This window comes from Mycteria americana, chromosome 1, assembly GCF_035582795.1.
Source record: "Mycteria americana isolate JAX WOST 10 ecotype Jacksonville Zoo and Gardens chromosome 1, USCA_MyAme_1.0, whole genome shotgun sequence".
Taxonomy (NCBI): Eukaryota; Metazoa; Chordata; class Aves; order Ciconiiformes; family Ciconiidae; genus Mycteria; species Mycteria americana.
In genome coordinates, this window is record NC_134365.1 from 108322328 (window position 1) to 108348732 (window position 26405).

At 36.2% G+C, this 26405-nt stretch overlaps 1 protein-coding gene across 3 annotated transcripts in view; it reads left to right on the plus strand.

Moving 5' to 3' along the window:
• The window catches only part of GBE1 (1,4-alpha-glucan branching enzyme 1), a 169776-nt gene that overhangs the window by 62710 nt on the left and 80661 nt on the right, over window positions 1-26405 (plus strand). For all 3 annotated transcript variants that reach the window (XM_075516458.1, XM_075516437.1, XM_075516447.1), the window contains exons 4-7: window positions 1040-1165; window positions 3120-3255; window positions 5705-5795; window positions 6962-7171. In XM_075516458.1, the coding sequence (XP_075372573.1) occupies window positions 1040-1165; window positions 3120-3255; window positions 5705-5795; window positions 6962-7171 (563 nt within the window). The remainder of the gene's footprint in view (window positions 1-1039; window positions 1166-3119; window positions 3256-5704; window positions 5796-6961; window positions 7172-26405) is intronic.

The following is a 26405-nucleotide window of genomic DNA, read 5'->3' on the forward strand; positions in this document are numbered from 1 at the left end:
GCATGGACCTGTTGTCCCTAGCTCTTAAATGTGCAACGCTCTCCCAGTCAGCAAAACTACCTTCCACCCCTTGATTGTCATACCTTTTTCCAAGGGTATTTTATAAGTTACAGTTTATATTAATTACTTAATAGAGCAGAGGTGGCCTGTTCAAGATCACCAGCTCCTCAAATACAATGTCTTCTGCAAGGTCCCAGTACAATGTTATCCTAGTAATTATTTCAGTTTTGCTTTTGTTGTGTAAAATTATAATACTCCAAAAGAGTTCATAGGTTTGTTGTGTTTGGTCACCCTTTCTGGTGAAGTTTTATGAGCTTTTTGAAGGAATTGAAAAGAATGGTCCTCTTCATCTCTTGTTATAAAATGGAGGAAAACAAATATGGAAAGTAAAACAGATGATAAAACTTTATTTTATCATTAGAATGATGAAGGCATCCAGAGAAACTGAAAGGCACAGAAGAAACCCAGCAATTTAAATTTTACTCTTTTCCCTCCTCTTGACCTGAGAGCTGTCCTGTGCTGCTTGTGTTGATCTGTGGTTCTGATCTATATGATATCAGTCAGGACTCACAGAGCATAACAGAGAGGAGGGAATTAAGATATTAAAATTGGCTTACTAGATTGTTTGCCAAGTAAACAAATCACAGTTCTCATCTTGATAGTATTATACTGCATGTCTATTTAAATTTATAAGAACGTGGAAATAGTAATGACAGGGGAAATTAGGGAACCTAACAGTAATCCATTTGGGAAGACTCTTTCTCCCATTACTTATGTGAAGCTTGCATATATATTCTCACCTTTCAGCTCCTGCTCGTGAACATCATTCCTGTGTCTGACATGCCTGGTTTGCTATCCCTTTGCAAATCATCTCTGTGAACAGGGTCATTCTTCCTTGTCTTGACTTGCATTGTATATTTGTGTGTTCTTTAAATTAAATTTCTGTGTAGTGTACTATTTCATTCTCTGTTATGGTTTACATAGGAGGTGTTATATAAATTATATGTGACTGCATGCATATGTTGCGGTTATTTTATAGGTGGTGATTCGTGCTCAAAATGGTGAACTCCTCTATCGTATTTCACCTTGGGCAAGATATGTAGTCCGTGATGAAGACAAAGTGAATTATGATTGGGTACACTGGAATCCACCACAGTCATATATAGTAAGGATTAAATATTCTTTTCAAAAGGTGTATAAGACCATGTATTGTGACATCTTTGTATCCCTGCTTGGAAGAATAAAAAAGAGCTCTACAAAAAGAGGTTAGCGAACTAGTTAAAGTAGATACCTTGAGAAGTAAAGGGGTTTTATTCATGGCTTTGACAGAAACAAGTGACTTCAACGATGAATGTTTTTGAGCTACTTTTTCAGTCTCCCATAGAGTGTATTAGAAAGTTACCCATTAAAGTGGTATTTTAAACTTGGCTTCCCACATGCTAGGCAAGCTTGATAACTATTCCAGGACTAGGCGGCCCTTCCTGGTACAGAGGAGAGCAGGGGATTATTGGAATTGGGTTTAAGAATTAGTTAACTGCAAATACAAAGTTCAGTACTCCAGTAAGTAGTCAATGCTGTATGAAGTCAGAAAAAGCTTTCAAAAGTAAGGTGCTCACACTCCAGTCAAATGCTAGTTTCTTTGTATCAGGAAAACCTGTTTATTGATTTTAAAGCCCTCTTACTTCTCATGTACTGCTCTAAGGGGAAGAACTCTACATGATATATGAAAAATATTCTAGGAGACCATTCAGGAACTTTAGACTAAGTGATGTTATTTCATACTATTGCACTTTTTGGTGTTTTCACTAAAAAATAGTATGCAATATTCTGTGTTAGGGGTGCTGCAACATCTGTTTTGAGTTAAATTTTAGCACACACCTCAAATTATGAAGTATCTGCTTGACAGAGAAAGGGTAACTCACATGGAAAATCTCTTTAAAAAAAATAATTACAAAATCTACAGTAACTTTCTTATTGAGGTGTGTAGTTCGTGTGAATTCAGTGACCTACCCTGCATCTATGATGCTATGTGACACCTAGATTCTGTATAAGAGGAGGAATGGGGAGGCGATTGGAAATGCAGTGATCTGTATGACCTAGAGTGAAAAGGTCATTCAGGGTGCAGACGAGGCCTTACTGAGTGCACTCAGGGAAAAAAAAAAAAAATTGAGTCCTTTTATGAACAGGAGAGGTGCCCAGTGGAAGTAAAATACAGGGATCAAACCTCAACCGGAACTTATTGTTCTTCACCTTGTCCCTTTAATTTCTGTTTGCTGTTCACATATATGTGTGTTTTTACTGGTTTTCTTCTAGCTTTTCAAAATTTCACTTAAATATTAAACTAACAAATAGAATATAAAATCTTGTAACTTTTTTTTTTAATTGGGAGAGGGAGGAAAAGAAAAAAACTTTTGGGGAAAAATGGGTTTTAAGCGGTAGTTTTGCTACGTTTCTTCAGACAAGACATTTGTTTTAAAAAGTAAAATCCTGCTCAGGTGTAAGCTCTCCTTCAAGTGTAAGGAGGAGGTTTTGTGATGAACTTCAATTGTCTCTGTATTCTTCAAATATTTTCACCCACCTAGAAATACTGTATACTCATCTACAGGCTTGGGATTTTTAAAGTTTTTTTTAATCCTAAGTAATTGGAATACAGATGATTCTGTGCTGTGGAGCTGTGTTCTTTAGGACTAAAATATCTATAAATTTTAGTTTGGAGAAGGCAGAGCCACTTCAATTACCTGCAAAAAAGCAGGTGTGTTTAAAAAATAAAACCCTATCTTTCTATTGTCATCTTTTATTTTCAAACAAGCTTCATAGTAGTTCAGAAGAACTTTATAGTCTAGTGGCTGCTATAAGTTTGTACTCTTCAGTATAATTTAAAAAGGGTATAAGAAAAGTGTTGAATGATAGGTGTCCGGTTTCTTGTTCATGAAGAATGTTAATTTGAAATACATATTGGCTGTAACAGTTTAGAAAGCTTAATTACTTCTGAAATGTTTGTGCTTTTAGAGGAAAAACAAAAGAAACCTTAAATTGTTTTTCATCTTGTGCAAATTATGTGATTGTGACAACACTTCCAAGCTGTTGTATCCTAATGACAACTGTTTTTTTCCTTATAGCATAAGCATCCTTCCCCCAAGAGATTAAAAAGCCTCAGAATCTATGAATCTCATGTGGGGATTGCTTCCCCAGAAGGGAAAGTAGCTTCTTATAAAAACTTCACATACAATGTACTACCTAGAATAAAGGATCTTGGTAAGTAATAACAGAGATACTTGCAGAAATAAAATTTTTATGTGCCTATGCTCTTATTAGAAAATGTAATTATCAAGTGTCTATAGGTTTTTTGCGTTTTCAGATTACATGTACTACAAAAATAAATTCTTAGGACAGCAAAAATTATAAACAAGTGAAATATATGGAGAAGAAACAAAGACTGAAATAGGATATGTGAATCAAAATCCATTCTACAGATTTTTAAGAAAAATATGATTGCAAAAGCCTAGATAAATATTGCGGGACAGTTTGCTTTTGGTGTGGTTTGCTTTCAACTTGAAAAAGGACCCATTTCTGAAAGATAGTCTTCAGAATATACTGTGTTCTTAATTGGTTCTACTAATGTAAATCTTGATTCTGAGGAAAGACAAAGAAATATCTGGATAGAAAGGATCATCCTTTCTGTTTGCCAGAATAAGCATGCTAAATTTTTTATCCCTGAACAGTTGCTATGAATTATCAGAATGTGGGAACTTTAAATGTGAGAAATCCTCTTTTCTCAGAAGAAAAGAACTTCTAGCATATTGGAGGGTATGTGTGAAATGGCTGGCATGATTGTCTCGGGAAGCATAGCAAAATTGTTCACCTCAGTTTCTATTTGATGATTATTTTTTTCCTGTGGTGTCTTTGTACTGTTTCTATAATGGACGATATTAGAACTTGCTGGCTCTTACTGCCCTGTGATGCAATATGTTTTGTTACACTCAACTGTAAAATAATCATGACATCCATGGCTGAGGCCTCTGTGGATGGTGGCTGTGCTTATGTGTTGTTTGATAGTTGCGTTTTTTTTAATTTTTTTTTTTTTTAATTTATCAGAGTGCCTGAAGAAGCCATATGTTTTTCTTGTAGATTTATTTGTTGAGTCAGTGTTTCATAGAATGTGGCTTTTGCCTTTCAATAAAGTTGAGCTTGCAGGTGAGGTGAGGGAGTTTGCACATCTGGAGGCCCTCAACAAAAAGTAAATTTGGATTCCACATTATGTATCTGTGACTCTTTCCTTATTGCCAAAGAATTTCAGTCGTTCCAGGAGGTTAATATGTTTAACAGAATTATGAAAGCTTTCTGCTTTACCTACAGATTTTTCATTGGGGAGGAGAAATGTCATGAAAGGGCTGATACACCACAAAATAAAAGCAATATCAAATTTAGGTAGGGTATACAGAAATGATACATAATGTTTCTTCTTATTTACCTTAAGTAAACACTGTGGGAAGTAAGTATTTTTTTTAATGTATTTTTAAGGGCTATTAGATTTGGTTTTGGAATGTCTTACTTGTTAGGACAAACTTAAAGACATCAGTATTTAAGAATGCTAAGATATTAATAGTTTGTAGAAATATGTGCATGACAAATAGCAAAATAAATAGTAAACAAATGGAATGAGATTAATTTGATGCTATGTTGCTGTTTGTTTATAAAAATACTGTAAATAAGAATAAGTATAATGAGCCTGAATTATAAAACAGCAATGAATCTGATAAATTGCTGAGCTCATGCCAACTATCTTCTAATAATAACTCTTTTATAGCTGCAAAATGTAAAAACAAAACCAAGAACAATAAAAAAGAAACCAGTACTTGTCTAAACTAAAGAATGAAGTGAAGATTTTGGTTAAACTAATAAAGAGAAGTGGTGATGGTGGGAGTCTCAAAAGACTGTAGATTAAACCTGAAGGTTATCTGTTGGTGATAGTCCTCACTTGCTAGCTATCTGGGGCACTTACTGATCTTAAAGACAGCTTTAGTTAAGATGTATGGCAAGTACTGTGGCTTCAGCATTAGTATGTTGTTTTCCCTTTAGATTTCCCTCCCTTAATATTGCACTGAACTATCTTAGGTGATAGACGAGACAGTGTGTCCCTGACCCTCCTGTACTGCCTTGGTTCTTTGGTAAACTCAGAACAAAAACACATTACTTTTGTGTTTTCTCTTTTTTGAAAGACTCTTCTAGAGGGGGAATGTAATCATTAAAGTTGGAAAAACGTGCTTTTGAAGTAGTAAAAGAAGATTCCATAGGGCATCAGGTAATAGTACATGTAGCCGGCAACTACCCCCACACCTCCTGACTGCAAGTGTCAAAAGTGAAGCTGAAGTTCAGGACATGCAAATTAGCATAGTTAATATTCTGAAGTTAAAGTGAGGTTATATTTGCATATCACTTATTGCTTTCTAAATCTGAGAGATTCAATACACCCAGTTATATGTAGATCACTTGACAAATTGCTCCATTTTTAATGGAAGGTCATGTAAGTATAAACTATTGGGTAGAATTACTTCTTGAAAGAGACTGAATCTTTAGTTGTTAATCATTAGAGTTACAAGCAGATAAAACGATAGAAGACTGAAATGAATATGTTACAGGTGTGGCTGCTTTTAACTATCCTTAAGGCAGGGGTTAGTTTGTTTTATTTCTTCTATTTTTATAGGATATAACTGTGTCCAGCTGATGGCTATTATGGAACATGCATATTATGCCAGTTTTGGTTATCAGGTCACAAGCTTCTTTGCAGCATCAAGGTAGGTTTATTATTTCAGCATCTTCTCTGTTCTTCTACCTTACTCCCCATCCATTGAAATCAGTATGCCTGTATGCACGTGTTTGGCAATAAGTGTTTAATAGAAAGAGAAAGTAATGGCTTAGGTATTTGCTTTAGCTTCCTCTTAAATCTGAAATCAATTTGGAATAGTGATCAGTTGTTCTGTGAAACACTTTGTATAGGATACAAAAAATCCCGTTATAAGTAACTTCAGTTGTCATAGCATATTCTAGCTAATCCAGCCTCAGCGGTCTTTACGCATGGGTTTTGTTTTGTGGAATTCTTGGCAGTAACAAACACTATGCGCAAGTCATTCTTTTATGATAAACAGAACTGTACGCTACTTGTTCATAATAAACTTAGTTAAAAGCATGGCTCTGTGTGTTCTATGGGAACTTTTTTCTACACTTGTAACAGGCTGTACTTAGATTTGAGGCCTAGGGTGAAAATAGATGGAAAATGTATTCAGGTAATTGTTGAGAAAATTGATAAACCTGAATGTTGTGACTTTTTTTTTTCCTTCCCCATCTTGGTGAAGCTCAAGTGACAAATGGGCTAAATTTAGATAGACAGGAAGTTTTAACTGGCTTAATTAGTTAGAAAAAAGGTGTGTCGGACACAGGAGACAAAAATCTTTATTTAAAAGCAAGTTGGAAAATAGTGTAGTACCTAAAACAAATAACTAAGCAGGACAGCAGCAGATAGTGTATTTTGGAGACTTTCGTGAATGTACATTTACTTTTGTAGTCATCACGGATTACTTTATTCCAGTAATATAAATATATTCTTGTCCCTTACAAAGTAAGGAAGTGTTCAATATGAAGTAGAAGCTTTAAATTGTATCCATTATCTTTTATACTGAATTTGATGTATTAACATATTAAAAGGGAAGAATAAAACTTTGAAACTATTTCTGCAAAACATTGCATGCCTGCATAATGTAATTTTTATAATTAAACAATTGTTTTACTTGTCAGTTTGTCATCAATAACTACTACTAAAGAGGCTGAAAAAATAACCTGTATACAACTGGAAACTAGGTGATGAAGAACTTCTAACTTTGTAGTTTTCATGAGTAATGTTCAGTATTGTCAGCTTAAGCTCAGATTGTATCACTTATAACGCACTGCATTTTCATGCTGATAGCCGTTATGGAACTCCAGATGACCTGAAAGAAATGATTGATGTTGCTCACTCAATGGGCATCACTGTTCTGCTGGATGTTGTGCACAGCCATGCGTCAAAAAACTCTGAAGATGGTCTCAACAAATTTGATGGTACAGATTCTTGTTTCTTCCATTCCGGTCCTAAAGGAACTCATCAGCTCTGGGACAGCAGGCTCTTTGACTATGCAAAGTAAGTATAAAATATCATTTCAGGTGTGTTAGTGGTAATTATTTCTTACCAGTTCTATTAAAACTACACTATTCGCCAAACTGGAAAAGGCATTTCGGTTGTTCAATAGTTACGACATGCTGAGTTAAATTCCTTTACTTTGCTAAATACTTAAAATCTAACACTAAATAATAGTATTTAGGTTTTTTTATTCTTCTGTCATCTGTGGCTACATATGTACATCTTGGATACCACGTGTATTGTTATGTATTATGTGTACAATTACTTTTTATATTATGTAGTTATATTTAATTTTATTTTAAAATAGATTCAAATATTTCTGTATATAGATACCTATTTAAATATTTATTATATAGGAATATGGTATATTTAATTATATATTTTATACATTATAAAATAGATTTGTATTTGCATATTATATATAACACATATTACATATATTATATATATTTACATATATATCAATAAATAAAAGAATAAGAAAGGCAGAATAAAACTTGTAAGCTCTGGAAATTTATTGTCAAACTGTCAGATTATTGAAATGTAGTAAAAGCTTTGCCCCAGGACAACTAAATCCATTCCAGAGAGCTTCTAGAGGTCGATCAACAGTTAATACAGAGCAGGGGTTATTTTCAGTAGGCAGTTTTAGGGACCCAGTTTGGGCACACTTAATTAACTAGTATAAATATAGCATGTGTCAAACCACGTGTTAATGCCAGATGATGACTGGCATTTAATATTGTTTACTTTGTATTCTCTGATGTATTGGGGGCAAGGGGATTTATCTCATATGCTGAATATTTCAGTGGTTTAAATGGAGAAACCGGCACAGGCAGCCAGCTTATTTCAGTCTCCTTCTCCCATTTTTCCCATGTTTGTTCATCCCTGAACCACCTCGATTCCTCCCTTTCCTTGTCTTTGATTCTTCCCTTAAACATCCCACAATAAGTTTTGCACAACCTCACAATCTCCTTAAAACACTTCTTAATATATACCTGTGTGTGTGTATATGTACAGTGTCACTCACCTCTTATTCCGTGATAAATTTGCATTTTTCCCCCCTTGAGATGCATGATAATCTTGTTTGCCCTTCTTATCAATTACAAAGTTCTGCTTTAACCCTTTCAAGGTTACACTTGGGTGGTTCCTCTCGGCGGCTCATCACTCAGCGACTGTAGAGTTCTAGTCTCTTGTTAATCTGTTAGTTGTTAGGTTTTGTGTGCTGCAAGTTCCGTTTACTGTTTTTCCCGTTTTTCTCCCTGACTTGCATTGAATTGCCATTAACTGCATATGCTTACGTTGCAGATGTCCTTAAACCTTGGATCAGAATTACATATGTTTGCTTAGTTGCCAAAAAAGATTTTTCTTCTTGTACTCATAGGCTATACTCTTGAGGCTAACAGTTTCATAGCTTATGGGGGTTGTAACTGTTTAAGAAGGTCACTATTGCAGAAGTAATGTTACATAGCGTAGGTCAACTGTTTAATAGAAACTCTTGCACAGTAACTCACAACTTCAATTAAACTGAGTGACCAGTGTAATAACTGACTTATGCACTATGTTACTTAATAGGATGAGCTGTTCTTTATTGCCTTTTTATTTAGGACGATTTAACTGATGAATTCAGGGGCCCTTTTTGAATTGTGATTTTAATTATTATAACAAATGCATTTTAGTGTGGCTAAAAATATTTTCCTATTTGAGTTGCTTCCTATCGCTCTTTAAATTCATATTCAAATAAATTATATTTCAGATAATCTTAAAGCTTTAATATCAATACAATGGTATTTCACACTTTATTTCATTTTATGCTTATGCGTAATCAACAAGTGTGTGGTACCAACTTCTCTAGTGAGAAAATAAATTGAATGCAATTACAGACCTTTCTCTGTTCCAAGCAGAGGCAGGTTCTTCCTATTGGGAAAGAAAGTGGTGCTGATATTGAGTGTTTTGGAAGGATTTGCAAAAGAAAGAAACAGCAAGCTGCTTTTTAGGTAGCACTTGGCAATGTTAAGCATTTATTCAGAACTGAAGAACTTCCTTCACGGGTCTGTTCAGTCAGTGATATGTGCCTGTACTCGCTGGGGAGGGACACCACTGCATAATTACTTTTCATCCTATGTGATCAGAATAGATGCCAGACTGAATGCTGGAAAGGGGGAGTGGAAAGAGCTGTGAGGGGGAGAGAAAAGATTAGGAAACAGCAGAGACCAGAGAAATTGAATCTATGCTCTACTGATGAGTAAAAATAATGCTTTGGATGACTGAGGGTCCCTCGTATGTCATTCCCCATCCCCTGCCCTCTAGTGAAATGCAACAAGAAATTTGGGTTTGCTTTTTTAAACTTTTAGGGAAACCCCTCCTTCCCCTTCAAGCACAGCAAGCTGTGCAGTGAACTGTTCTTAGTCATTAAGGGCTCCTTTAGTCCTAATATCTGAAACATTAAATATTCTGTGTGTATTTATAGTCAAGTTTTAAGGCTTAAAAGATATAACAATCATGTTTATTCTAAGTTGCTCAGAACTGATTAAAAAATGGTTTGGTTTTTTTTTTCCTTTTTTTTTTTTTTGTGCATATGGGTCCCAAACAAAATTGGGTAAGAATCAGAACTTGAAAATGTGTTTGTTTTTAGGTTTTTTGTTTTATGAGGTTTTTTCCCCATTTAGGCTTTATTGATATGCCTGCTAATTTCCATACCAGTAAATGAGCAGCTCTAGTCTGAAAGAGGGGAGTATAAAAATCTGTGAGGGAGACTTGAGTTGCTTGCAGATGTTCAAAGCTTGCTGAAAATAAATGACACCAAACACAATCTATTGAATGGTATACAGAAAAGCTTGCTTTCTGAGACAGATCTCTTCAGCTGGTATAGCCTTCTCTCCTGTACAGTGCTTGTACTAAATACCTTTCCTTCTGTAGTGGGAAGAACTGTTAAATCTACAGGTACTTAAACATCAAATACAAAGAATGCTCAATTTACTTTGGAATTGAGAGAAACTAATTTTCTGCCATGAAAGAGATTAAGAAACAATTGCTTTATCAGTTTAGTCTGTCTACATTTTCTTTGAAAACCAAGACATAAGTAAATTTGTCTCGCAGCATTTGCAAGATTATTCAGTTGACTGGGAAGGGAACTGTGAATACTCACTATAACAGAAGGTGGCAAAAGATCTATATCCACACAAAAAAAGCACTATATCCATGGTGTATTTTAAATACTACATTTTTAGCAATATTCACTTAAGTAGAGAGTAGCTCCAAGAAAAGCAGTAGTCAAACAGCTCAAAAGAAAACCTGGATGTTGCATCTTCTAGCACCATAGTGCAACTTAAGGTAAAAGCGTGTTTTGTATTGTGGACTTTGAGACAACACTTAATGAGCAGTAAAGTTGTATATTTTTTTAATCCATGTTTATACAAGTGTTGTACAAACAGTGAGCTTTTTGATAAATTGTAAACAGCAGCTTAAAAATTATGCTGTTCAAGCTGTTGTTGCATGAGACTAAAACCTTATTTTCCATAAAATGCGAATTTGGAGGTAAAATAACTGGATAAGTAAAAGCATCGTCTGCTTAACTCCCCCCCCCCCCCCCCCCCCCCCCCCCCCCCCCCAAGAAAAGTATTATAAGTTCTGCTTTAAAAAGCAACAAAAAACTTATTCAGAAATAAACTTCCACTTTCATAATTTTGGCACATTTTTCCCGTTTTTCTAAAATCTGGAACTGAGCAGCTTTTTCCTCAAACACATTAATTTGGTGACTCTTGCTCTCCTTCATCTCCATTCCTTCCTGGTCTTCCCTGTGTCTGTATCTGTCTCCCTCACCCCCTCAGCTGCCAACCCGAAAACCAGAACTGCAAAGCTTGAGTGAGGATTGCAGTTTATTTTAATAATACTTTTTAAAAACAAAATTTAATATCCTTTGTCTTGGTTCCTGTTAAAAATGTGGCTTTCCTAACTCTTGAGTTCATGAAAGGGAAAGGGTGTAAGGTAAAAGGGATGCCACAAGCTCTGGACCTGTAGTCTAGCTGGCACTGTCTAGTTAATTTTATGGTAAATTAAGTGCCTTGTCTCTATTGTGATCCTGTTTAAGATAGCTCACTCGAAATACATGTAAACACCCTCCCGTCTTAAGTAAGGTTTCTGCTTGTAATTAATTTAGCACAGGCTAAGTATAACAATTTTTCCTTCCTAAAATCATATTCGAAGATTATTCAGGCTGCCAAGTTCATTAGAAGTGATGCTGTAGACCCTGGAGACCAGGTGGGATCACAACTAGAGTGGTTGATTGTGTTTTGATTTAAATTCATTTCTCCATATAGCAAATGTGTCTAAAATCCTAATCAGGAAAAACAATTTAAAAAGAATTGAGAACAAGATATTACCTAGCAAAGATAAGTTGTTGGGTTTTTTTTTTTCCGAGCACTACGTAATTAAAATGTGTAAATGATGCTGCCTTTCTAGGCTTATTGAGATCTGAGAGTATTGTTTTGATTTTTAAGGCTCTGTATTCCTCTTCTCTCATTAGGCTTTGTTAGAGTCTATACTTTCTTAAACCAATTCTAAGGGACAATAGGTATACTGATATATTTCTGTGAGCCTTTAAGAATAATGGTAGAAGTAAAACTCAGCAAAAATCATGTGATGCCCTAAGTTTTGTGTTTGGTTTGTCTTTTTTTTTTTAAATACTGTGACCCTTTTCACCTGAGCACTTAGCCAAAATTTTAAGTTATTCCTCTATCTAGGAGAAGAATTTGGCACAAAAGCCAGAGGCTGAATTACATTCTGGTTTTAATTACAAAGTCCTGCTTCCTTAAACACAACAGTATGATCAGCAAGAAATTATGTTAGTTACAAGGTTCTGGGGCCAGCAGACATCCCTGGCATCTCTTTTGAGGCCCTGTTTTCAGTGCTTTTTCTAGGCTGGATTTTATGTGTCCATCCCTTGGTGGTTCTGTGAAAGCACCGAATCGTTACTAGTGGGAATCCTTTGGCCTGTCCACCTACAGGTTTTGTCTTGTTTCTATTTGTTGGTGGTACTCTGTTTTGGGAATTAAGACTTGTAAGTGCTGTAGAGGAAATGAAATGTACTTAACTAAGCCATGTAATGGGAGAAATATCTTCTCTTCTTTAGTCTTTTCTTCCTCCTGCAGTTTTATGAAGTCTCAAATGACATCCATGCCAAATGTGCTTTGAACTGCTAAAGGTAGGGTTCAGAGTATAAATGCTGTGTCCCACAAGCCACAATACATATCAGGGCAACAGAGGACAGGCTGGTCCCCTGCTGCCTGACCAGATGTTCTCTCCAGCTCAGTCTTCTGAACTGTTGGTGGAGCAGCTGATCGTAGCTCAGTGTGCTACCCTTCCTTCAGTTTTTCTTAAAGTGAGTTATAAACTACTACAGTTCAGAAACTGCTTTTAGCCCTGCTGTCAGTGCAGCAGAAATAGGACAGCTGTCAGGTGCCGAAGCATGTGTGTTAGTTCTGGTTTAGATGGCCTGTCCTCCAGCTGCCTCTCCAGAACGGTGTGGGTCACCTGAAGCTTTTCTTCCCTGTCCTGTGTTCCAGCCTCACGTGGGTATCTCGGGTGCTCTCTTGCCTCTGAAAGGGCACAGTACACCTATGTTTGCATGCTAAGACGATGGCCTTTTCTGCCACCTGGTGTTTAAATCCTGTATAGACTTCATGCTGTATTTTATGGGGGAAAAAGGTCTATTGATGTCAATAGGTAGTAATTTACTTCACTTTAGGATCTGACTCCTTAAAGGCATGTTGATCTTCTAACATCTTCAGCAGCCTCTGTTAAGGTTGGTATTTAATTTTTCCTTAAACAGCTGTACTTTACCTGAAATTTTTTTGCTGTTCTGATTGCCAATTTTCCCAATCTTTAACTGCCGCTGGTGTAGTATTAGTAGTAGGTGGAATGAATTAGGAAATGTATCTTTCAGAGATAAGTGCTTGGTTAGTAGGGGTACCTGTCTGGGCTCATAATTGTCTTAAAATAGCTGTCCATACAATTTTGGGGGGCCTGAGTAGCCTACAATTCAACGTTGAGCTCTTCTAAATATCTGTGGATGTGAAAACTTGTTGCCTTATGTGGGAGCATCACCATGGTTTGCAACAATCAGCTTTCAGGAAGAAATGGATATGTTGCTACTCTATCACACTTGCATGTTTAGCATTTTAAATTTATGTAAGTTGATGCTTTATGGAGTACTGTGGTATTAAAGATTATGATTCCCTACCTAATGCACTTAAAGAAAGTTGGCACATCAGCATGACTTAAAAAATGCAGATAATGTGGTATGTGTGTTGTTAACCATACATCTCGGGGTCGCTTTATTCATGCGTATTTTAGAGTGCAAAGAGGGTGTAATTGACTGCAAACTATTACTTATTAGTTAACACGCACAAAGGATAGGTAGGATTTAAAAACTGCTCGTACACTCATAGCTTCCAATAAGACATCTGAAGAGTCTCTGCTGGCCAGGCAGGTATCGGTCAGGTGGGAGGAAGGAGACTGCCACTACTTGTAACAGACCCTTGATGGTGCTGGGTTGTCCTCTTCAGACACCATATGATTTTCTTTTACAGTTTTGCACCTTTCCATGTTCTTCCTTCTGAGTCTTTCAGCTACTAACAAACCTGTCTTTGTCTTTAACTTTACCATTTTTATCTTGCATAGCTCTAATCTAAAGACTTTTTCACAGCTGTCTCTTAGCTAAGCAATTTCGTTAGAAGTTTAAGCTATACAGGTTTTGGGACACAGTGGATCCCCCAGTCAGGAGGGAGGAGAGAAGGAAAGGCGGGAGGGGAAAATTACTGAAGAATTAATGTATCATATACAAAAGAGTTGACTTCCCAGAGTGTAGGTATAGTCACTGAAGTGTTCTCTTCTGCAGCTTCTGAGGATTTAGTCAGGTAGAGGTGATGTTCTTCCAGCTGCATCTATGCAGTAGTAATGACATCCATGGCAGGTCATGTTTGTCACAAATATGTATTCATTGGGGAGATACCTTGGCCATAATTCCAGCTAGATTAAAGGTAATGCAGTGATAGTTGTCAATGAGCTAGATTCTCAGTCATCTGATGTTTTTTGGTATGTTGTTGATTGTAATTACAGTAGGAACCGGGATATCAGTTGTGTTTCATAATGTAAAACCTTCAGCTATGCTGATTGTAATTTGTTTCCTGCCAGTCTTCCTTCACTAAATTAGTTTAGGAAAGCTCTGTATTTAGAGATCCCCATAATATGCATTGGAATTGGATTTGGCTGGCAAAGATTGTTTTTTAATAACTGTTTTAAGAAAGCATTGCTTGTAATGTAATAGTGAGATTCCCCCCCCCCCCCGAGCTCATAAATGTAATTATTTTGATTACAGATTGACTTTAAAAAACTTGCCTGTGTATGTCCTTAGCAGCCTGCTTCTAATAGACTGGACTTTGCGGGTGACTGTAGAGGCACAGAAGTACTTTATAATACTTAAATTTTAAGACCTTCCATGTCTGTGAAAATCTTTGTTTGTTTGTGTTTTCTCTTCCGTTTAGTAACCATTGTGAATGTTAGCAAGTAAGCACTTTCAAGTATGGGGATATAGCAGTTAAATTGCCTTTCTTGAAGGGAATGAGTAGTGGAAGCATTGACAGAAGGGATGATATATTGGAACTTACTGCAAAATAATCAGAATGATTAAAATAATAGTGCAAAAAAAAAGTTCCAGCCATGAGCATATGAGTTATAGTATATGCAGTCTAGACCTCCTGTAGAATTGTTTTAATTTTTTAATTAAACACACATCTAGAAGCTTAATTGTTTTACTGCAGTACACTTAGATTGATATAACAGACTGGGAGGCTTTAAATCCACAGATGCTCTGAAACTCGGAGCTTTGCATGAGAATATGCGTACCTTTCTTTGAAGTGTCCGGTTTCCCATATTAACCTCCTACATAACAATCACAGCTTTGTGTGAAGTTTCTAAAATGTAGCTGCACAAAAAGTGGTATGGTAATAAAGCAATATATTGATACATGAAGAAAAGGCACACTGAAAAATTGCAGCTAATTGTTCTAAATTTTGTCAGGTAGCGTATTTTGAAATACAGAGGTCACCACTTGTAGCCAATTAAATTCAATCATATCTTGAATAGACACAGTCACTCTTACCTGAAGTTGATTATGGTATTTCAATAGAGATCTAAAATTAGACGAGATTCAACACACTGCAGAGAATCATTCCTCATCAGTCTAAATGCAATAATGATCTTGCATTTAGTAATCCACACTTAAATTGACAACTTTCACAGCATTCTTATGTGATTACTGCAGCAGGTTATATGAGCAGTATCTGTTGTGAACAGAAGATTGTGCTGGGGAAAAAGGTGATGGTTGTATAAATTTCAGATGAGGGAGAGGTTTTAAAGAAAATCTGCAAATGAAATGGGGAATGTTGTGACTTTCTTCTAATAGGGTTTCATCCAAAGAAGTTCTAGGTTGGAGGAAAATTAGGCATGGTACTGCTTATGGCAGGGAAAGAAGATGGGATCATTAAGACAATTGTCATTTTTTTTCTGATTCTAGTGTGTATATGTTGTATAACGTACAGATCCACCTGCAATCCATTTTTTGAAAGCTCATTGGAGAGAGAAAGAAAATCCGTAACAACAGGGGAGAAAACAATTAACAACCATATCTGCAAAGTAGAAAACAATAAACTAGCAAAATGCTGTATGTACTTCCAAAAGTCAGTAGTGTATTTATGGCCAACAGATCAGAAAAGATCTGCAAATAATCATGTTAGATCTGTTACATTACTTTCAATTTTGAAAGGGATGCCATTTCTTCTTGAGGAATGCCATTTCTTCTTGAGGAATGCCATTTCATGGACTAGCATAAAAACTAAGTTCCTAAGTTCCTTCTGTCCCTAGAAGTTGATTGAAACTGAAGATGGAGGTCAGTGCATCCAACTGAGCTGGCTAGCCTGCTGTGTCAGGTGGCTTCAGGTGTCTCTGTCCTACTCAATTACTTCCTAGCTGTAGCTTCTGGCTGAGATTCAGTTTTTGATGGGACTATGTTGGTGATTCTATGCTAAAATTTAGAGAGGATTTATATGGACTCACGCAGTTTGATAGGGATGTTCTCTTTAGGGTTATTTAAATGCCAAAATTACTTTGACTTTGGAAGTAATGTGTTATTGAGATGAATTTTATTAGAGTTCTTACTTATAAAATTACTGGTGAAATTGTAATGAAGGTACAGAAACTGGTTCTGCTGTGATCACATCATAATAGTAATGGAGTAGGAGTAGCTTTTGCTGATTTTTCTTCTAGGTTCTGTTCTGGCTGATATGGTTACAGGACAAGTCTGAAGAACTGAAAGAGTATATCATGTCAAAGGTGTCTTAACGAATAAGGAAAATATTGTATGAAAAGCTTTATCCCTGGGAACAGAGCGAATTGTTCTAAACCAGGTTTGGAATAAAAGACTTCAACTTTTTTTTTAAAAAAGCATATTACACTAAATTTGCTTGGCTGTTTTTTTTCCCATGCATTTGTTTTGGGCAGTTACTTGTAAAAAGGTGGCTTTATAGAATTCTCTGTAGTTTGCTAAGAGAATCGCAATCAAACATCTGTTTGTCCTGGTTCCTCTCTGTATCTTCTCTTTCATAAGGAGGCTAACTCTGTACCTAAAATTTTTATATATCTATATTACAATCCCTTGTAATCTCTTGAAAATTGGTATAAAGTTGTTTAGAGACAAAAGAAATTCATCGCCATAGAGATGACCATTATTAGTTTAGATAACTGACACAAAAGTTTTTTCTAAGTTATTCTACTACAATTAACTTAATGAGTTTAGTTGGGAGTGAGGGAAGTAAGTGCACAAGTAATACTCTGTAGACCTTATGTCTCTTCATTTCTTCAATCTAATTATTCTGCAGTAAGAGTCCTGTCAAATGTAGTTATGAGGATAGATATATATGAACAAATAAACACAAGAATGAAAAGGCACATCCATATAATAAGTCACTGCTATGTGCTCTAGTAATTTTCTTCTGTAGGGGATGTCTTAATCTGTTAAAACAAAGAGCTGAGAATGGAAGTTCTCTGGAGAATTATTAAGTAAAAGTATGGGGGGTTTTGTATATATAATGTATTTAGTCATTGCACTAAGGCTATTTGAGTGTATATATCAAAGGGCTTCACAATGAAGAGGAGAATGCTCTTTGCTGTCTTTATTCTCTTTTGCTTTTAAGATACACAAAGAAAGTAAAGTAATGACTGTTGTCATTTTCCCCATTAAACAAACACATTAGATCACCTTTCCTTGGCTGGAGGTATTTATGTAAACACCATAGAATTTGTCACTTCATGATGTGGCGTGAAGCCGTATTCCTTTTACCCCATCAAAATGAGCATCCAGTGCAGCTATAACCTAGGGCCTGTATTTTTAACCCACAAAGCTTCAGGCATTATCATTAACTGTTTTCTTCAGTGCCTTACAGTGATCAGCTTTTTTTCCCCTTGCTGTTACTTAGTAATGTTTTATTAACACTGTAGCACACGTTTCATTAGGGCATGAGATTTTAGAACACATTTTAGCACAGGCTTATTGGTAGTAGTATACCTAAATTTTCTAAGATGGTTTTCTAATACAGTAAGTAAAAGAGAAATTGGTGCCTTTTGAGGAAAGAATCTATTCATTATTAAACCACAGCTGGAAGTAAAATTATCCCTATGAGGACTATTCAGTTGAGATATTTGTTTTGGTCAGTGTTACATTTGCATACCCTGACCTTTTGCAAGCAGGTGGAGGCACTGCTAAATTCCCCCTTGCCTTCCCTCCCTCCCTTCTCCCCTGAAGGGAAAAAAAAAAAGGGGGCGGGGGGGGGGAACACCTAAGTTCTTGTTTTGTTTATTATGACACCATGTTAGAATGGTAAATAGTTAGAATAGCAAATAATAAGAATAACAATAGAATTGTTCATGCAAAGGAAATTTTTACATATGCTTCATGTACCAAGGTTGTCTAAAAAATGACCTTTTGCAGTTCTAAAAGTTTGGCTTGTAGCTGCAACACTTTTTATTCCGAGTTATGTAATTTAGAATTGATGGGCTTCTTTTTTAAATTTATTTAGTTTGAAATGGATTAAGCTTGGACATTCAGAAACAAGTACTTAAAGTTGGTGTTTAAATTAAGGAAATAAATAGCATAAGTTTTCAAATTGCTAAACATACAATTGGTCTTACGGACAACAAGGACAGGTGAAATTCCTTTTTTGTTGAAATTTAGCTCTTGGCATTAGATTCCCTAGATACTTTCTGTGTTCAAAGAATTGGTGAATCTGAGTAATCAAACAGTCAGCCAAACACTGGAGAAAAACAAAAAAGTTCCAAAAGATTTCCACTGCTTTTTCTCCCCCTGTCTTCCAGTTTGAGTGTTTAATGTTCATTACTCCAGATTTTTAGGCTTTTTTCACTACCCTGTGATCTGAAATTCTCTTCCTACAAAATGGAAATAAATATTTAAACGAAAGCCTAAGTAGTAGTTGGAGGCTTATGACCATTCTGGGGTTTGATGCTTAAACCCCAAAGATTATTTACAAAGCGAATACTTTTTGGAGAAGAAAAAGAGAAGTCAACTACAAAACACTAAAATTTACGTTATCAATGTTTTCAAGCTTCCTTTGCCGCCACCTTCTTGGATAAGGGCATTGGAAAAGATGAAAATCTACTTTGACTATAAGAAATTCTAAGGTAATTACTTTGTCATTGGTTTAAGTGGGGAGGAAACTGAAAGTCTATCAGGAAATGGATAAATGGAAACAACTTTAAGCTGGATGTTCTTTCTAATGCCTATCCAACATTGGTTGACGAAGCTAGCGACTTACAGAAAGTAGTATGAAATAGCATTCTTATAAACTAATTAATTGTGTACTGGAAAGAATGAATGTTCTGCAGGTTGCATCTGCAGTTGCTCTTAGCACAGCACCATCATCATCCAAATTTGGAAAAACAAAAGATTTGATCAGAAAGAATGTCTTCACCAAGTGCAAGGTATGAGCAACTCATTTGTCTGTAATGCTGAACTGTCAATATATGCAAGGGCAAACTTGTTTTAAAATATTTCAGAGAATCTTAGCTTTAGGGGTTTTTTATTTTATCCTGGCATAGACAACAAAATTTGATTTTCACAAGGGTATGAAGTTTCCACTCCAGATTTATATTTTAATCAAAAGTTGATATCATTCTGCTACCTCTGAAGCCAGGATCAGTAATAGTTGCACTGAAATATGGTCTGAAATAGGCGATACCTATAGTAGGAACAGTTGCTTTCATTTTAGATGAAAATTGTGGAATTTCATGGAAAAACTTTACTGTTAAAAATAAATACATATTTCCAGTGTATTAATTATACTGGTAGATTAATACATCCAAATGGAGATCAGTAACAAGTGGTGTCTGTCAGGGGTCCGTACTGGGACCAGTACCATTTAATATCTTTATTAATGACATAAACAATGGAATTGAGTGCAACCTCAACAAGTTTGCGGATGACACCAGGCTGAGTGGTGCAGTTGATTCACCTGAGGGAAGGGATGCCATCCAGAGTGATCTTGACAGGCTGGAGGAGTGGGCCCATGTGAACCTCACTGAAGTTCAGCAAGGCCAAGTGCCAGGTCCTGCACCTACGCTGGGGCGATCCCCAGTATCAATACAGGCTGGGGGATGAGTTGATTGAGAAGGACTGTGGGGACACTGGTGGATGAAAAATGGGACATGAACTGGCAATGTGTGCTTGCAGCCCAGAAAGCCAATCGTATCCTGGGCTGCATAAGAAGTGTGGCCAGCAGGTCGAGGGAGGTGATTCCCCCCACCTACTCCACTGTGGTGAGACCCCCCGCAGAGTACTGCATCCAGCTCTGGGGTCCCCAGCACAAGAGACATATGGACCTGTTAGAGTGGGTCCAGACGAGGGCCACAAAAATGATCAGAGGGCTCTAACACCTCTCTTGTGAAGAAAGGCTGAGAGAGTTGGGGTTGTTCAGCCTGGAGAAGAGGAGACGTGGGGGAGACCTTATTGTGGCCTTTCAATGCTTAAAGCGGGCTTATAAAGAAGATGGAGAGAGACTTTTTACCAAGGCCTGTGTTGACAGGACAAGGAGCAACGGTTTTAAACTGAAAGCGGGTAGGTTTAGATGGACATAAGGAAGAAACTCTTTATGATGAGGGTGGTGAGACACTGGAGCAGTTTGCCCAGCGAAGTTGTGGATGCCCCATCCCTGGAAGTGTTCAAGGCCAGGTTGGACGGGGCTTTGAGCAACCTGATCTAGTGAAAGATGTCCCTGCCCATGGCAGGGGCTTGGACTAGATGATCTTTAAGGTCCCTTCCTGCACAAACCATTCTGTGGTTCTGTGATTAATATGCAAGTTCTAGTGCACTAATTGGACGTCTTTCAGCAATATAAGTTCATTTTAAAACTAACAAAAGATACTGTTGCCTTGTCTTGTGAGGTTCCACTTCTGTGTTGACTTGAAAATGTAAATACAATATTCAGAGCTTTCTGGGGTGTGGGGGAATGTTTTGTTTTTAAACAGTTTTCCAAATAAACTGTAGACAGTAGTATATGCTTTTTGTAACTTACCTAATATAAGGGCACTAAGTATTCGAACTGTGAATGTTTCCAAGATATGATCTGAGGTTTCCATTGTCACAATTTAATTTCAGTGGATTAGTGGGAGTACAACTGAATACATTTTGGCACAGTATCTTTCCCACATGTCTTCGGTGGAACTTACAAATTTGGTGGCTATAGAAAGATAGCGGGTATGTTAAAACATATGTTCAGACTGCAAAAGGTTTTAAAATAGGTGCTTAATTTTTTAAAAATAGAATCATAGATAAAGCAAAGTATAGCTGTGAATCAATACAAAAATTACATTGTAGCTATTTTTGCCAGAGACAGTTCAAATAATAATTTTGCTACATATTACATACTAAACAAAGTTACTGTAACAATCTATTATAAATGTGCTTATTATTCTTGGATTAATCTTCATGAAGTACAAATTATATAGCTGAAATGATAGTATGTAGTAAGAAATTGAGATAAAAACTAAGTGTCTTTGAATATAAACCTGTTTTTCGGTTCTCTTCCTTGAAAAAGTATTTATGAAGCAGACAGCAGTACGCTTGCAAGTTCTCAACTCTATTGGCACAGCATAAGATGAGCTAATATCTTTAATTACATTCCTGAAGAATGTAACTTTAAAAAGTGCGGCAAATTGAGAAATACTGCACTGAGCTTAAGAATGGATTCCTATTGAATATGAATCCTGTACTTCTGATCTTCTGTGCTGTTTTGTGCAAATGCGACAGCTTTACGTTTTGTGCTTGCTGAAAGATAATAGGGACTGATGCATGCGTAAATCGGTTTTGCCAGATGGCTGCGTACCTCTGCAGTCGTTTCCTGAATCTCGTACTAAGGATGATACAAGACAATCTTAAGGCTCTCTGAGCCTTCCACTGGAAATCTCCTTTTCTGTGAAGGTAACAATTGATTGTACAAACTTTTCTGCCCTTCATGCCGAAGTCTGTCATGTAACTGAGCAGTCTTGTCCCGTGGTGCTGAAAAGAACATTTTGGACTGTATCCAGAGCAGTTGTTTATGCTGAGGATAACAATCTGGAAGTGTGAGAGGAAGTAATCTAAGCTTTGTATTAGCTAATACTAGTACAGAGAGTGAACTTTCCTTACCCCCCCCACTTCCCCAGGGCAGGAAATCAGTAAATTACCATTCAGGACATGGAGTCAGTATCTCAGAAACCTCCTGTAATGTCTGTACTGAATGATGACTGATAATTAACACTGCTACACATCTTAAAATTTTCTTTTCCTTTTACGGATTTGGTATTGCTACCACCTGCTACCAACTTGGGAGGAAGGGAAGGATAGACTTTTGGTCAATAAAATACAGAAAGGCAACTGAGACCTCAGGGGTCCAGTATGCCAGTCTCTGAGATACTAAAGTAAAAGGATATTCAGATAATATCTTCTTCTAAGTAGAAGTCCTAGGATGGTAAAATGCAAGAGTTGCCCCCTTTTCAGGCTTCTGTATGTGATGATAACTATTCCTTATGAGGATGGTTTTGCTATGTTAAAATAAAATAAAAAAAAAGTAGCTGACAGCTCATTGCTTGAGGATTAATGTTTTGATTTGGGATTTTCAAGGTAATTATCTGTTTTAAAAAAGTAATCTGTAACAGCATATGGACACTGAATGGTAGATTGATAAGGTTTTGTGAGTTTGTTCCTGGTACATATGAACTTGAGTCCTTCTGTTACCATGGTAGCAACTATGGTTCACTGTCATCTGCACACAGAAAAGACTTCTCAATCATCAGTGCACTTAACTTTTGGAAAACCAGGTATTTGTTGATGCGTTTATATTAATGTTGGAATTTTCTCAAGGGCAGAGGTCTGCTCTTCTTGCTTCAACGTCTTTAATGCTTTTCCTTGAGAGTTTTCAGAATGTTCTCTCTTATGAAGAACTTTATTTCTTTGCTTCTTAAATTCCTCTTGCTATTCATTAGCATTAGAAAAACAAACCTTCCACCTTAATTCACATGAAAACAGTCTGTATTTTCATCTGGAAGGTACAAGCATAATACTAAAGCTTTAAATATGTTTTTTGTGTGTTAGCTTTTAGGTTGGCATTCTTGCACTTTGTGTTTACCACCAACAAAGGGAAAGGCTAGTGCATTGTCAGCTGTAGCTTTGGTTTCTGCATGTTTGAGGGAGGGATTGTGCTCAAAATCCTGCCTTGACTTGGGTGGAGGTCACAGCAGCATTTCTCAGCTGTGGTTACAGGAGATGCTGTTTGGTTCTTCAGACAGAAGGCTGGGAGCAGTTGGTCAGGTAGGAAACACCGAGGGAAAGGCAGTGAACCAGACACTACTTCAGTGTCCCTTTGAAGTCACTTGTGTGAGTCTCAATTTGGGAAACTGGTATTTTAAAGTAATAAATGAAATTAGGTCTACAGAACACACTGTTTCAAGCTTTTAATAAGATGGTTTTGAGAAAATAGAGCTTAAAAATGTTAATAATTTGCCAGGTATTTAATGTTTTGTCACTGCTAACTGAATGAATTGATTGAGAATATAGTTTTGGTTTCCTATATAGGGAATATAAAAAGTCAAAGAAAATTGTTTTCTATTCTTATACATGTATATAATAGCATACTATTTCAGGGGAGAAAAAAACACCTCACAACAAAGTCATTAAATATCTCTTGAAGTTCTATTCTTTACCAGTCCCATTCTTAACTCTGGTGCTATTTTCTGGGGAAAGTTCAGGATAATAGTCTATTTAAGATCTTGGGTCACCTGATATGTAATAGTTTGGCTATTTCTACACTGCATTTAGGCTTAATTTGAAAGTGAACCCAGTGTCAAACAGTAAACTACTCTGAAATGTTTGAGATCTCAGTTTGGTTATGGAAGTCGTGAATTGCATTAAAGTATGCAAAATCCTGATGGTACATTTTAAGTGTTGTGATTTAGTCATATGTCACAGAACAACAAATTTTGTTTGTTAACTTGCAGGGTTGATTATGTGACTAAACAAATTTAACGTTTGCCAAGAAATTTATTTTGGGAGAAAAGCATTTTATGTTTTCTCAAAGATATTTTTTTTATTAGTGTATAATCTACTTGTGTAGAACATGAGTGGTACAAGTGCTAATGTTATCCAAATCGTAGCTGAAATCCATGTAGGCTTTATCAGCACTGTAAAGGATTTTGTAATTTTATTTTTGAGACATTCTCTATTTTAAAATGTGTGTGTCCTGGAGGCTCTGTTAAAACTGCAGGTAATTGTCTTCAGTACTTATACTTTTTTTCCTATTTACTTAAGGAAGCCCTCTGAGCAAAAATGCGTCAAGAATATTAAATTTCATTACAATAAGTACATATCTGCTTTGCCTCCAAGGCTGCTCTTATATTCACATTTTACAGGACATAACCTTTACTGAGTAATACTTGAGTTATTGCTTCAATTTTTATGGCAAATAACTGAATGTTTTATTTGATATTATTTAGTTTACTCTTATCAGGTGTAGCTAGGACTAGCCTGAAAAATTTAATTCTAGAACACTGTGCTGCTTACTAGATATAATAAACCTATATATAGTCCATAGTTCGTTTGAGGAGAAAATTAGTCTTTTTGTGCACATGGCATTTCAGTAGTCATGTGAATAAATTTATAAACATGTTTAATTCATTGGCAAAATACAATAGAGATAGTTAATGCAGAATTAACATGCTACATTAAAATGATGGATCTTTCCAAAACATTGATCAAACTTCTAAGCACTTGAAAATTGGGAAATTCAGAGGAGGAAAAGACTTCCTGACCCATGCATCAGAATCTTACCTATTGCTGCGTTGAGCCCAGATCTGATACACACCAAAAAAACCTTGCCTTTTTGTGTGCAAAGCTTAACAGTTTTCAAATAGCTGTAACTTTATTCTTGGTGTGCACACGTGTCTGTGTCTATGGTAGGTGTAGCTCTTCTGATCTGGAATTAGACGGGCAGACGATCAGTGTTCAGTGCTTGGAGTGGAGTTTGCACAGTGCATGACTGCGGCTGCTCTTACTCATGTTCGCTAGTGCTTGAGAGGAATCAGCTGCCAAGGACACGCAGTGGTGGGTCCCCAGGGTCAGTTATAGTGACTTTGGGAGAACCTGCAAGAAGGAGAAATACTTACCCTCTATCTTTTTTTTTTTTTTTTTTTTTTCACTAGGCATAACATTACACTATCCATCACTGTTTACCTAGCACATGTTCAGTCACCCTAATTTAACTGCGTATTGTATCATCTGTGCCAATAGCTCCTGAAGGACCTTAACGTATAGTGCTGCTTTATGCCAACAGATGAAGTAGAATTTGGGGGGGGGAATTCTTGGGGACTTCAGAACTACTGCTTGTATTTGAATGACGGATGTGCCCATTTCTAAGAAATCATTTTCCCTAAGTAATTACTGAATATGAATCAAGTCTAAAAAATGCATATTGCTATTATGTTGTTCACAGCATAGTGAATGAAAGTGCTTTCTCCCTGTGTAACACTGGACTTACGAGGATCAGGATTAATGCTTCCAGAAGGGGTATTGTCTGGTATGGCATGCCAGAATTCTGATTTTAACTAAAATGGAAAATCTTCTGCATCTTCAAAGCTGCTGTTCTTGTTTACTCTTAAAACATGAAAAGCTAAAGTTAAATGAAGTATTTTAAACTATAATTAAACCAGGAAAACTAATCTGGTTATTTTATTTTTATTTATTAGAGTTTAGTATTTTATATTTATTCACTTTTCATTCTCAGAATAGCAAGTTATAGGTTGAATATTGGATGTCACAAAAAACATTATATAATAACCAGTGTTCTGCTTATTAGAATTTTTAAATAGAAAAGTATAACTATAGATATATATATTTGTCAGTGGCTTCTGCAGAATTGGAGTTTTGCCCATGAAAAGGGCAGTATCAAAATAATCATGCAATCCTGTATGCAATTTGTTTACCAGTATTAACTTTTATGTTGCCTGATAGAAACTGGTATGATTTAGTTTGTGAAAGGACTTCAGATCTTCACTGAGCAAATGCTTCCAAATCTGAAAATAATCCTTCTTTCACTTCAACTGCTCATGATGTTTTCGTAATAGTACTTAAATAGTTAAGAACCATTTTCCTGAAGACTGGCCTTGAAATTCTGAAATACTTTTGAGCTTTTCCATTTTAATTCGGGGAATGAGATGTTAACACTTAAGCCAAGATGTCTTCTGCAGCAAGTATTGATGAAAGTAGCCATTATTTTTAACTGCTACAGGAAAATTTTGGTCTTTCAGTGATTTATATGATGTAGTCTTGTAATAATGTAATATCCTTGGCTTTCTGATTACGATGGCATAAATAAACCCTCAGTTTCTGTGGCTAAGAATAAAACCTTCTTCCTGGATTTAGGTTACATGTTTGCTGTTCATTTAATCTTACAAATGCAAGATTCCAGTGTTTTTCTCCAGCACAGATTTCTAAATAATGGAAGGTCTCAGCCGCCTCTTATTTCTTACTGCTCATGGCAGTGAGATACTAGTCATCTATTGGGGGTTTTTTTAGCATTTTTACCTTTTATACAGTCCAACTTAATGCAATAATGTCCTGTAAAAATACAGAAAGCAATTT